Source organism: Drosophila eugracilis, unplaced genomic scaffold (genome assembly GCF_018153835.1).
Source record: "Drosophila eugracilis isolate 14026-0451.02 unplaced genomic scaffold, ASM1815383v1 contig_2154, whole genome shotgun sequence".
Classification (NCBI taxonomy): domain Eukaryota; kingdom Metazoa; phylum Arthropoda; class Insecta; order Diptera; family Drosophilidae; genus Drosophila; species Drosophila eugracilis.
Window position 1 is genome coordinate 10,222,342 of NW_024573038.1, and position 12,698 is coordinate 10,235,039.

General features: G+C 43.4%; 4 protein-coding genes across 5 annotated transcripts; all 4 read left to right on the forward strand.

Moving 5' to 3' along the window:
* The first annotated feature begins 1,648 nt into the window (after window positions 1-1,648).
* LOC108114738 lies at window positions 1,649-5,828 on the forward strand. The gene has a single exon (XM_017225851.1). The coding sequence runs from the start codon at window positions 1,656-1,658 to the stop codon at window positions 5,748-5,750; it is 4,095 nt and encodes a 1,364-aa protein (XP_017081340.1). The 5' UTR covers window positions 1,649-1,655; the 3' UTR covers window positions 5,751-5,828.
* A 922-nt stretch (window positions 5,829-6,750) lies between these two features.
* On the forward strand, window positions 6,751-8,107 carry LOC108114088 (protein HUA2-LIKE 1). Of its 2 annotated transcripts, none has more exons than XM_017224844.1 (3): window positions 6,751-6,811; window positions 6,871-6,999; window positions 7,722-8,107. In XM_017224844.1, the coding sequence occupies exons 1-3, from the start codon at window positions 6,751-6,753 to the stop codon at window positions 8,105-8,107; spliced, it is 576 nt and encodes a 191-aa protein (XP_017080333.1). The 2 variants fall into 2 exon arrangements, with proteins under 2 accessions (XP_017080333.1, XP_017080332.1); XM_017224843.1 differs by lacking the exon at window positions 7,722-8,107 and adding an exon at window positions 7,094-7,617.
* A 131-nt stretch (window positions 8,108-8,238) lies between these two features.
* LOC108113935 (homeobox protein 5-like) lies at window positions 8,239-8,781 on the forward strand. Its single transcript, XM_041818153.1, has one exon. It carries the CDS (start codon window positions 8,239-8,241, stop codon window positions 8,779-8,781), a length of 543 nt encoding a protein of 180 aa, XP_041674087.1.
* Window positions 8,782-9,375: 594 nt separating this feature from the next.
* LOC108113960 lies at window positions 9,376-11,351 on the forward strand. Its single transcript, XM_017224674.1, has 2 exons — window positions 9,376-9,557; window positions 10,088-11,351. The coding sequence occupies exons 1-2, from the start codon at window positions 9,407-9,409 to the stop codon at window positions 11,257-11,259; spliced, it is 1,323 nt and encodes a 440-aa protein (XP_017080163.1). The 5' UTR covers window positions 9,376-9,406; the 3' UTR covers window positions 11,260-11,351.
* Window positions 11,352-12,698: the final 1,347 nt, after the last annotated feature.

The following is a 12,698-nucleotide window of genomic DNA, read 5'->3' on the forward strand; positions in this document are numbered from 1 at the left end:
GTGTTTTCCATTAGTTGCCATAAATTATTGAAAATCAGGATTTATGCCCAAATTGTCACGTTCATGCGCCCAACTAACACCTAGCCCAGCATTGTAATTGATTAATGCGAGTCTCTTGTTGGCATGTCCATGCCAGGGAAGAAAAAAGTGCCCTGGAAATTTGCATATTTGAAATTATGACAATTACATGATATTGTCGTTGTGCATATGCCGAATCAAGTTTGATAAATAACAACGAACATCGTAATTTTATGCTTAAATTTAAAGGTTATTTTGGATTTATTTAATATCTGCAGAATGTTCTGTTAAGAAGAGAAGAGATTTATGGAAATTTGTTAAACAAAAGGCCTCCCCAAAGACTATTAAAATATTGAATTTTCCAGAGAATTAGATGCTTTTCCTATTGTACCATTCGTTTGGCTTAGTTTTTCTCTTGCACATAATTTGATGGCAACATTTCCATTCGATTCGCATAACATTTGCCTACACATATATTGCATTTCATTCGACAGGCCTCCTGTTTGTAGCAGCTGTCAGCTGTGCCAATTCGAATGCGAATAAATTGTATTTTTCGTAACCAAATTCAATTACCTAATGATTTGTTTTACAAGCAGCAGCTTTTTGTGTTGTTCGTTTCCAGAGAAACACAGAACAGACATCCTCTGGCCAAAGGAATTGCGAGGAGAAAGGAAGCCGAAATTCACACGCACGAACAGTGCTGCAAATTAGTCAGTGGCCATGTCTATCTATATATTTAGTATATTTCTAACCACTCGACAGTGGCCATCAGTTGACCCAACATTTATTTGATTTGGTCAATATGAACGTTGCCAGTCTCGGCCTGCCTCTGATGTTGATTGAGTGCATTTTGTTTCCGAGTTTAAGCCAACTGACTCGCTCCCCCAAACATTGGCTTTCAATAGCAAATGTTGCTTTAGCTAAATAAGTTAATTAATTTGAAAAATATGTGACATGGAAGGCTAACTATCAATCAATTAAAAATCGGAAGAGCCTGAAGCTCAATGAATTTCTCATAAATTTCCTTCATTCATTTTTTCATTTGATTTTTCAATTAATTGCAAATTTAATAAATTTATTACCAGCTAATAATAGTACAAATACGGCAAGCAATTAACTTTATGGTAAATAGATTATGGCTTATTATGTCTGAGCAATTTTACGGTTTATGGCCTAATGAAAGGCGAATGATAAGTTTGTAGCTTTCTTAGAACTTACTATTTCCCTGCCACCCGATTAATTGATTGAGATAACAGGCTAACTGAAACTGTTTTATGGTAAAGTTCCTTAACTAACATTCCATGGCAAATGACTTTTAGTCAAATTAGAGCAAGTATTTAGCACAGAAATGGCAAATCCATGTGTTTCACATCGATAATTACGTGTCCGAATTAACGAAAGGAGATTACCCATGATGCGATCGGTTGAAAACTGAAGTGGCTTTCAGAAGTTGTTGACGTTATCGGCAGTTTAGCATTGATTGGGTTTGTATTCGGTTCTTAACTTTGTGATATTTACGGTTTCATTTATAATCGGCGGTCATAAAAAAAACGTACGTAATATAGACGATAAGTTGGGCATATAAGAAGGCATGACGCCTGTCCCAAATTTGGCATTACGCGCAGTGAAACGTCGCGATGTGGAGCAATCGCTGCTCAATTTTTATACTGGCGCTGCTGGTCGCCAGCAATGCGGGAAAAGTATCCGGACGATTGCCAAGAATCCTGCCGGAAGCCTTGGCCGAAGGCGATGAAGGTGTTCCAGTGCGCGGAGATTGTGAATTTTTGGTCAACGGTGACCTGACTGACCCCGCACCGCTTTTCTCGCGACACAGTTCCTACGAGATTATAGTGCCAGATCCCACGGACACAGTGCGTTTGGTTAATGGAGAACTTTTGGATATGTTCTGCCCGGGTGTGGGCTTTGCAGCCCCATTCGCGAATCGATCCCAGGTGACGGCCACGTGTCTGCAGAACAAGTACTTCCTGGTCGATGATCTCATCTATCCGTTTGCCGACTTCTCCTGTACCAGTTGGCCCATATTCAACGCCCTTCGAACGGGCAAGGATTGTAATGGAGGCACGGATCTTGTCCAGGTGGGCTTCGAAGTGGAGGATGGCGGATTCCTGCAGTCCTACGAACTTTGTCACGATGCCGAGGCGGAAGCTACGCGATATGTACATCATGTGCTCTACCCATCGAGCTACGATTATCAGCATGGAGTGGCGCGACCAGGCTTTATCGAACTTGATTTCTATGGCGGAAGGGATGTGAATACGAAGTACACTCAAGTACAGCAGAACATCACTATCAGCAACATACTCGGAATGGATGCCTCGCCATATTTCAATTACAGTGATGATCGCATTTTGGCTCGTGGCCATATGATTGCCAAAACGGATCAGATCTTTGGTGCAGCTCAGCACTCGACCTTCCTGTTCATTAATGTGGCACCTCAGTGGCAGACCTTCAACGGCGGCAACTGGGAGAAAGTGGAGACCAGTGTTCGAAAGTTCGTGGCCGATCGTAATATCACCACTGATTGCTATACCGGCACTTGGGGTGTGTCCACCCTTCCCGATGTGGATGGCGTCGAGAGGGAGCTGTATCTGGACTTCGATGAGAACAACAATGGCTTGATTCCTGTTCCGAAAATCTATTACCGCGTTGTCATCGATCGGGAGACTCGCGAAGGCATTGTCCTTATTGGCATTAACAATCCTTACTTGACGCTCGAGCAAATCCTAAAGGATTACATTCTGTGCCAGGACATTGGCCATCGGCTTAGCTGGCTGACCTGGTACAAGGAGGATCTGCACGAGGGTTATTCTTATGCCTGCACCGTGGAGGACTTTATCGAAGTGGTCACGGACTTGCCTCTGGAAGATCTACACACAAATGGCGTTCTTGGACTAGATGATGAGACGACCACTGTTGCGCCTTCTTCTACTACTGAAGAGCCAACAACATCTACGACCACTGGAGTGTCATCAACCACTGAACCTGCAACTACATCAAGTTCCACAACTACTGAAGAGCCAAGCACATCTACTGCTTCATCCACCACTGAGCAACCTTCGTCTACAACTGAACCCACCACTGAACCAAGTTCTTCCACTACCTCGGAACCGACCTCAACTACTGTTTCCTCCACTGAAGAACCAAGTTCATCCAGCACTTTGGAACCAACTACTTCTTCATCTACAGTAGAACCAAGTTCATCCAGCACTTTGGAACCAACAACTTCTTCATCTACAGTAGAACCTAGTTCCTCTACCACTTCAGAACCAACTACTTCTTCATCTACAGTAGAACCTAGTTCCTCCACCACTTCAGAACCAACTACATCTTCAACCACAGTAGAACCTTCTTCATCTTCTTCGGCATCTCCTCCGGTGACCACCCCCTCACCCATCGTAAGTCCCTGTACCTTCAACATAAATGGTGGCCTCAAGGACCCCGCTCCACTTCTAACGCCGCAAGGAGCTCTTAGCTGGCTTCTGCCCGATGAAAATGGTACCTACACAGTGGAAGAGGGATCTGCCATTGATCTGCATTGTACTGGAGCTCTGGCCTCACCTTTCAATAGGTATACAGCTCTGACTGCTCGTTGTGTTGCTGATCAACTCTACGAGGCTGAGGGAGAGCAGGTTAATATACGAGGATTCGTCTGTCAGAGTTGGCCCACCTATGTGGCACTTCGATCTGGAGAAGCCTGCGAGGGTGGTACGGATCTGGTGCAGATTGGCTTCGATGTGGCCGCTGGTTTCCTTAGCCATGTGGAGCTCTGCTACGATCAGCAGGAACAGATCTCGAGATATGCTCGCTATGAACTGACACCGGCTAATGTGGCCTATCAGAGAGGAGTTGCCCAACCTGGTTATCTCCGATCTGATTTCTATACAGGAGAAGATGTCAATGTTCTGTATGGTCAATCCCATCAGTTGGAGGCATTTAATACAGCTCTGGGTGTGGATGCCAGTCAGTATTTCGACAGCTCTAAAGATCTCTATCTGACGCGAGGACAACTGGCTGCCCGTCTTGATTTTGTCCATAGTTCAGCCCAGAGAGCCACCCACTTCTATATCAATGCAGTTCCTCAATGGAGAAGCGTCAATATTGGTAATTGGCTGGCAGTGGAAACCAGCTTACGGCAATTTGTGGCGGACGAGGCACTCAATGTGAGTGTCCATTCAGGCAGCTATGATGTTTCAACTCTACCCAATTCCCAAGGAATCCAGACTCCTCTGTACCTCAATGCTGAAACCAAACAGCTACCCGTAGCTAAGATACTCTATCGCATAGTTATCGATCAGGAAAGTCGCAAGGGTATTGTCTTGGTTGTGGTTAACAACCCACACATAACCCTGGCAGAGACTCTGCAGGATTATGTGATTTGTGAGGATATTGGAGCACAGTTGGATTGGTTGGACTGGGACAAGACGGACTTGCAGAAGGGTTACTCCTATGCCTGCTCTGTTGAAGATTTCATCGAAGTGGTTAAGGACCTGCCCACGGACCAGCTGGAGACTACTGGCATTCTTGGTCTGAGCCAGAGTTTGGAAAATGAGGTGTGTTCCTTTCAAGTGAACGGAGATCTCAAGGATCCAGCTCCATTGTTTGTGGTGAGAACTGAGTTGGGTCATGCTAGGTACCTAGAACCGGACCATGAAGGTGTAGTCCAGCTGAAACATGGAGAAGCTTTGGAGTTCCACTGCATCAAGTCCTTCACAGGATTATTCTCTGGCTATACCTTCGTGAATTCAACCTGCTGGCAGCAGAAGACATTCCTGGCCATGGGCGGCTTATATGATCTGCAGGACTTTGTCTGCACCTCCTGGCCAACCTACACAGCTCGTCGGACTAGTCGTCCTTGTAATGGAGGTACTGATCTTCTCGAAGTGGGCTTCCAGCTCTCCGACTCCACATTCGATGACTTCCTGCAGACCTACGATGTCTGTCATAATGAACTGTCGGAGGTAACGCGCTATGTCCATCATGTTCTGCATCCGGGTAGTGCCCAATATCAGAGATCTGTGTCCAGGCCTAGCTTTATTCCTGGCGACTTTTACGGCGGCAAGGATGTGAATACTCTGTATACCCAAATCCAACAAAATATCACGATTTCGGAGATCCTGGGCATGGATGCCTCGCCCTACTTTAATATTAGTGGCAATGTCTACTTGGCTCGCGGTCACATGTCCGCCAAAACCGACTTTGTCTTTGGGGCAGCTCAGCAGGCCTCCTTCTTCTTTGTGAATGTGGCACCTCAGTGGCAGACATTCAATGGCGGAAACTGGGAACGAGTCGAGGATAGTGTGAGGAAGTTCGTGGCCGATGAAAATATCACTGCAGATTGCTATACGGGAACTTGGGGTGTGTCCACCCTTCCCGATGTGGATGGCGTCGAGAGGGAGCTGTATCTGGACTTCGATGAGAACAACAATGGCTTGATCCCAGTGCCCAAGCTGTACTACCGAGTGGTAATCGATCGCGAGAGCAGGAAGGGCATCGTTCTACTGGGAGTTAACAATCCCCATGCTGATCTGGAGCAGATCGAAAAGGACTATATCATCTGCAACGATATTGGTGAGCAGCTAAGTTGGGTCAGCTGGACCAAGGAGGACCTGAAGAAGGGCTATTCATATGCCTGTACGGTGGAAGACTTTACGGCTGTGGTTAAGGACCTGCCACTTGATGACCTTCTGGTTGATGGAGTGCTGGGCATTTAAGGCTAGATTTTGTGTGTCAACAAAGTCCAAATAATACGAATTTCTTAATTTAAAACCAATAAAAAACAAGTTACCCAATCGCCAAGTTGTTTTTCTGCGAGGGAAAGCCCAAGCTAAAGGCGCTAGAAGCACGTTTAAATTTAGTTCTTATGAGCCATAAAACTGAGAAATCACGTTTCGTTTTTTGTTCCTTTTTGGATTTTATTGCATGTTGGACATCTATTGATAAGAAGTATGGTTATCAAATGCTTGGCGTTATCGTTTATGGCCGGAGCCGAGCTATTTATTTACCCTGCCATTGGACTATTTGCTCACGTGCCGCACGTTTTCCAGTGTCGGTCTCGTTGGCTTTTCCTTCTGCTGTTCCAGTGGCCCAAAGGGCAGTGCCATGGCCTGAATCGAAGTCCCCATGGCAGTGACTTTCACATTACTTATCAACGCAAGGGAATTACCTTGTATTACTTGTGCGATTTCTTTTGTTTATCTTATCGTCCCACAGCGTATTAAGTATACGCCTGCTGGGTTAATGATTATAATGGACTTTTTTTCAGGAGGTAAACAAAAGACATAGAACAAGGGAGATAGAACTCTACACGCATGTCTTGATTTATATTTGTCGAGTAATCATTCAAGTACTTCAGCTTAACTCTGCCTTTTGGTTTAATTAATCAGTAACATCAAGGCTTCAAATTTATATTAATTTATTAGTCACTGCTTGTTAATGCCTTGAACTTTGTGGAGTTCAAAAAACGTTTGATGGACTACATTTTGTAACCTAAAGCTAAAATGTTAATATTAATAATAATAATACTTAACTTTTAATTAGAACAATTTAATGAACTTTTAGCTTTATTAAAAAGAGTCAATGTTTATATTTAATTTAGCAAATACCAATTATTGCAGATTTTCAAGCATAAACTTTGAGCCTATATAAATTAGAGGGCTTTTTTGGTGAAGAGTTTAGTTGATTTCACAATTTTTAAACCACAACTGGAAAGCAATGGAATATTTTGGAATATATTTAATACTAGCCACAGCAGTCCTTGCCCAGGAATACAGAAGTAAGTCAGTGAATGAGGATAAAGGAAGCTTATAATAAACATTCTCACTACCGGAACAGAATTTGGCCTAAACTGTGAGGATATAGCCTGCAAGTCCGGCCAAAAGTGCATCATATCCAGAGTTCCCTGCAACAGTCCACACCAACGAGAGGGAGAGCAATGTGGAACGTATCCGGAATGCGAAACAGGTTCGTCGGAGTTTTTGTTTTATTTTCCATTGCGAATTCATCGTTCATTCACACTGAAATCTGGCTCTCTTAATCTGGCTCTGATCCATTTCAGATCAGCTGGCCAGCGATTTCTCCATCGACACCACACTGACCATCGCCAACACCCGCAGCAGCATCATCATACCCAGCACAGTCACGAATCGTAATCGGACTTATAGGGATAATGAGATTGAACTGCTGACCGATTTCAGTAATGTCGATAAATTTGCCACCCATGCTGGGCAACGGCAGGCCAATGTTTTGGTTATTGTCCAGGATGGTTCCCAGCAACCACAACAACTAAATCCTTGGCTGAATCGAGGACAAAGTACCCCTCCATGTACAGTCAATCCCCTCTATCCGTATTCCTGTAATTATCCAGGTTATGCTCCAAATTCGGGTTCGGGTTTATCTTCTTACCCGCAGGCCAGATCGCCCAGGGTGCCACAGTTAGTTCCGCCCACTCCGCCTTGCTATTACAATTGCTATCCCATGGTTAGGTCGAGTCCATACGGTCAATATGGCTATCCTCTTGCTAGATCAGCCAATCCCTCATCCACAAATAATTATTTAATCTATCTAACATTAGCTGGCTAGGAATTAGAGGACACATAAGACTTTAGGTTATCCCAAAATTATGTAGAGAATAAAAACTTATTAATGATGGAATCAAAATGGGCTTTTTTCTATATACTCACCAGATCTGCTACGCTTTCGGCGATCTCCTCAAATGCCATATCAGCCTGTGGGAGTGCCAGCTCCAATGCCACCTGGCTATCCACCTCCACGTCCATTTCCTATGCAGAAGCAGCAACGTCAAGCTGTCCCACAGTATGCGCTTCCACCTCCTCAACCCAATCCGCAATATGCAGCTCAATATCAGGCCATTAACCAATACGCCATGCAAGGACAAGGCGACCCAGCTAATCCTCAACTCCTCTTCTCAGTTGGGATGTCCTATCCATCGTATATGAACTATTACAGCAGTTCTGCTGGAAATCCTTCGACATCTTTCTACAGTCCTTACTTACCAAATTATAACTATTATTATTATAATGTAAACTTACCATTCTTGGGGGGATCTTAGGAAGAAATGTAATCTGAAGGACGCCTATTTTTGAGACACAACTTCATTTCCTGTCCATAACTACCAAATTTATCAATAAACTTAATATTTCCCAAAAACTTTCCCTTTATTTGTCAGCTTTTCCTGGAAAAATGTTAGCCGATTCCAAGAAAGATTCTGAGATATCATTTTCCCCTGTTCACAATCGATCGACTCGTCAGATTCCCATGTCACCAATGCCCGGACCGATGCCTATGCCTGGTCCAGTTCCCATGAATGTACCAGGTCCTGGTCGTGGGTATTATCCCCAGTATATGGGACAACCTTACATGGGACAAGGCATGCCGATGGCTACACCCATTCAAGGTCCGATGGGCATGATGCCAATGATGCAGCAGGGTGGACCCGGAATGCCAATGGGAGGTGGAGCTGTGGGTGGAACCAGCATTATTGTGGAACCTTTGGTAATACTGCCAATGGGCATTGGTGGAGCAACTGGTACTGGAGCTAATCCCAATCAGTATTACGGAGCAAATGGTGCATATCCCACTTACAGCAACTACAATCCCTACAATGCGTACACCACAGAACGGCCTAACTATGACTACAACAATTATAACAATAATAATAATAATAACTATAATAATTACAACAATAATACTGGCAATAATAATTACAACGATTACAACGGTTAAAGAATTTGTTTACTGCAAAGTGAAATAAAATGTGCGTTTAAACTATTAAATTGATTGCTGAAATTTAATTAGCTTAATGAAACGCGGAGGCTGGAAGAGTTTAAAAGCTCTCTATTGTTAACGAATCACAATGTTTATGGATCTCTATGTGTTTATTTTATTTATTTTAAAGCACCAAAAGATCAAGTGTGAGTAAAATGTCAGAAATAATTAATGATCTTTATCAAGAAAGATGTAAGCAATAATTTATTTAAGAATAAGAGCATGAGATAAATCTCTTCTTTTATTTAACTTAAAAACAAAGTTGACATAAAAAAGAACTGATTATAACCTAGACCTGAATCTATATAAAGAAATCGGAAGTACTTTTACACAAGATAAAACAAATAAAAGCTAAGAGAGTGTTAAATATTATCACTGCCTTATTTTCTCTGAGAGTATCTTCTTACAAATCTCACACAGCTGAGGAAAAGAGAGAGAGGGTGTGAGAGAGAGTGTGAGAGTGAGAGAGAGAGGAGAAGTGAAAATCAAGAGCACCAGCTGAGACTATAAAAGCACCTGCTCCCCCAGCCAATTCTTCAGTCGGCGGTTGGTCAGCAACCGCGTCGGTTGGGTTCCGAGTGAAATGTACGAATTCCAATTTTTTGGCCTGATTTTGGTGATCGTGATTCTGAGAGAGATTCGGGCACGTGAGGCTATCAGCTTGATTCCAGATGTGGGTCAAATCATCAAAGACCTCGATGGACTGCACATCGATGGAGCAACATACGAAAGGGGTAAGTGAACTTGAAAGTTAATAATATTATACTTAAGCAGATCTGATTTGGCTTTCACTAAGCTGTAGAATTCTCTTCCGTAGTATTTTAAACAAAGAAACAAACTTCGCGACTTGTTAGCCAAACAGCAAAACACCTGTTTTAATAAGTCAAAGCTGCTAATATAATTTTGTTACAGTAAAAGCTGAAACTAAAAGTATTTTCTTTTACAAACAAACAACTGAAGTTAAATATGGTAATAACACAGTTTGACCTTTCGTATGTACACTTCCTCTTAAACTTTGTTGCTTAATAATTTGTATTTTTCAAATGTAAAAGTGAATCATTTATTACTTATTTATATTGCTCAAGATTAATCTTTATCATCATTGTCTTTATAAAATCTAATATTAAATAGTAATTAAGGTTTAGTACAAGATTTACTAAGTCTATCAACCACCGGAAGGTATCAACAATGATTATATTTTGTCGCCAAAAAGTATACCAACGAAATTCAGCCAACACCTTAACACATAGCTTCCCAATTTCAGGTGCTCCCTGCAGATTGGATGTGCAAAAGGATCTGCCACGTCCGGACCAAGTTCAGCCACTATACCTTCGCCCCGGCACGAATCTCTACTGGCTACCGAACGCTGATGGACAGCTAGAGATACCCCACGGTGCCAGCATCGAGCTGTACTGCAGCCATCCGTTTTCCCCAGTGCTTGGAGAGTCCTTGGATGAGGAACTTCGTTCGCTTCGGGTGAAGTGTGTTCAGGATACCACCTTCGAGTGGACAGGGATGAAAATCAAATTCCGCGACTTTGTCTGCAGTCACTCCATACCCTACACAGTGGAACGTTTGGACACACCTTGTGGGGATGTCACCTCGAGTCCGCCAACGTCGTACTTGTATCGCGTGGGCTACGACACCGGAGATGGCAGATTTGTGGCCACCATGGAGCTATGCCATGACCCAGTTCACCTGCGCACCCACTACGCCCGACATCAGCTGACACCGGCCAATGTGCACTTTCAGAAAAACGTAAAACGCCTGAAGTTCAGCACCGCTGGCCATTTCACGGGCTTTGACATGACCGGGATTTATTCGCACAAGAGGCAAGAGAACGTAATGGCCCCTGGTCTCATAGACGTCAAGAGTGGTTTGTTTCTGGCCCGCGGACATCTGGCGGCCAAGGCGGATCTGATCTATGCCAGTCAGCAGAGAAGCAGCTTTAACTACATGAACGTTGCGCCGCAATGGCAGAGTTTCAATGGGGGTCAGTGGGCCGTCCTAGAGGATTCCACCCGTCGATATGTGTCCAGTTCTGGGATCTCGGCCAGTGTCTATACGGGCATCTATGGGGAAATGAAGGTGGCTGGCAGCAAAAGCCTTCACATGACCACCGATGCCAATAACAACGGTGTAATGGCCGTTCCCCAGCTTTTCTATCGCGTCCTCATCGACAATGGAAATTCGACCCGCGGAATCGCTTTGCTGGGTGTCAACAATCCATATGCCACCCTCGCCCAGATTCACGAGTCCTATATCATTTGTGATCCCGTCGAGGACCAGGTGAAATGGCTGAGCTGGCTACGCAAAGGACAAGCCAAGGGTAACCCGAAGAAGGGCTATCTATATGCCTGTTCTGTGGCGGATTTGGCCCGGGTTGTCGAACAGTTGCCACGCCCCCTTCTCTATGTGGATGAGCTGCTGACATAAATGCGGGCGTTTGCGGTTTGGGCTTAGGTTTACTTTTAAGTGAGTGCAATAAAGACTGATTGGATTGTGGGTCAGAACTTTAATTAGTAAAAGAACCAACTTTTTTTTTCAACTCCAATCCTTCATAATCGATCCTATATCTCATATTTTAAGATTCAAATTGAATCCAAACCAAAGCCATCTTCAGATTTCCCAAGTCTAACAAGTTAATTTCCATGAAGGAGTTGTCCTGGCTCATTCTTTTACCATCCATCCATGTGCCAGTTTCATGTGTGCTCCGATTATTAACGCTCGTGTGAGCTTCACGCCATCAAAATCAAATGGGACATCGTGTTTGTGTGTGTGTGGTCATGTCGGGTAGGGAAGGCGGGGGCCACACCCACTCTCGAATCGGAAATGCTATACCCTCGTTATGGGTTTGCCTTGTTGGCGGCAGAGCAAAATCGGTGGAAGAAACGAGGATATCAAATACGGCTCGGCTGCATTACCTTCATGCCGTTCACAAAACACAATTTGTTCCACAACATTGATTTAATCCTTTTTCTTCTGGGCCACGCACACAAATGCTCATTTATATATATACGCAAACACACACACACACACACACGACACAAAAAGGCAGTCGTGAAGAATTTTCTTAAATTTTCCGCTGGGTTTTTTCATGGCATTTCCCGTCGTGAAGCTGTGTCCTTGGCATTATCATGAATATTTCTTCCCTCCTCGCCATTCCATTCTTTGCTTTCGATACATTTCCATTTGCTGATTTGAAGCGCACTTTCCACTCTGCTCCCCAACTCGCTTCCGCTTTTCCGATTTTCCGTTCCGTTTTCCGCTCGCTTAGGTCAGAGTCGACGCTTTGGAAAGGGGGCAAGCCGAAATTATGTTTTTATGCTACGTTGTGCGGTAAGCAATATTTGCTTTGCTCAAGTATCCCTTACAGACTGTTGGCCAGTAATCATCAAATGGGCTCACAATCTTGGCCAATTTCACTCGTTTGGGCATCAAGGAAAAACAGGCTACGAAAATTATAAGAAAAGCCTTATGTTTTAGGGACACAATAACCACAAGATGTTAGATAAACCTATTTTCAAGGCCTTTTCTTTTTAAAGCTTATTACTTTTTTTGTATTTTTGATAAGGGGTAACATTATCTCTTTTTACAAGAAAAACGGCCAGCAATTGAATTTTCCGGGTTTTCCCATTCATAGAGAAGATAAACTTCATAACTTTAACTTATCAAAGTCGATGTATAGCTCCATGTGAAGAAGGACAACTTATTTTTGCGATCATGAAAGACCAGCCAAAGCTTTAGTTAAAGGCCAAAATGGTCAAGGAGTATGGGCTTTTACATCAGGCAAAACTTTAAAAAATTAGTCATTTTATACAAATTATATAACTAATATGAATTTTTACGTTATCAATGGCAATTTTGATAAAATT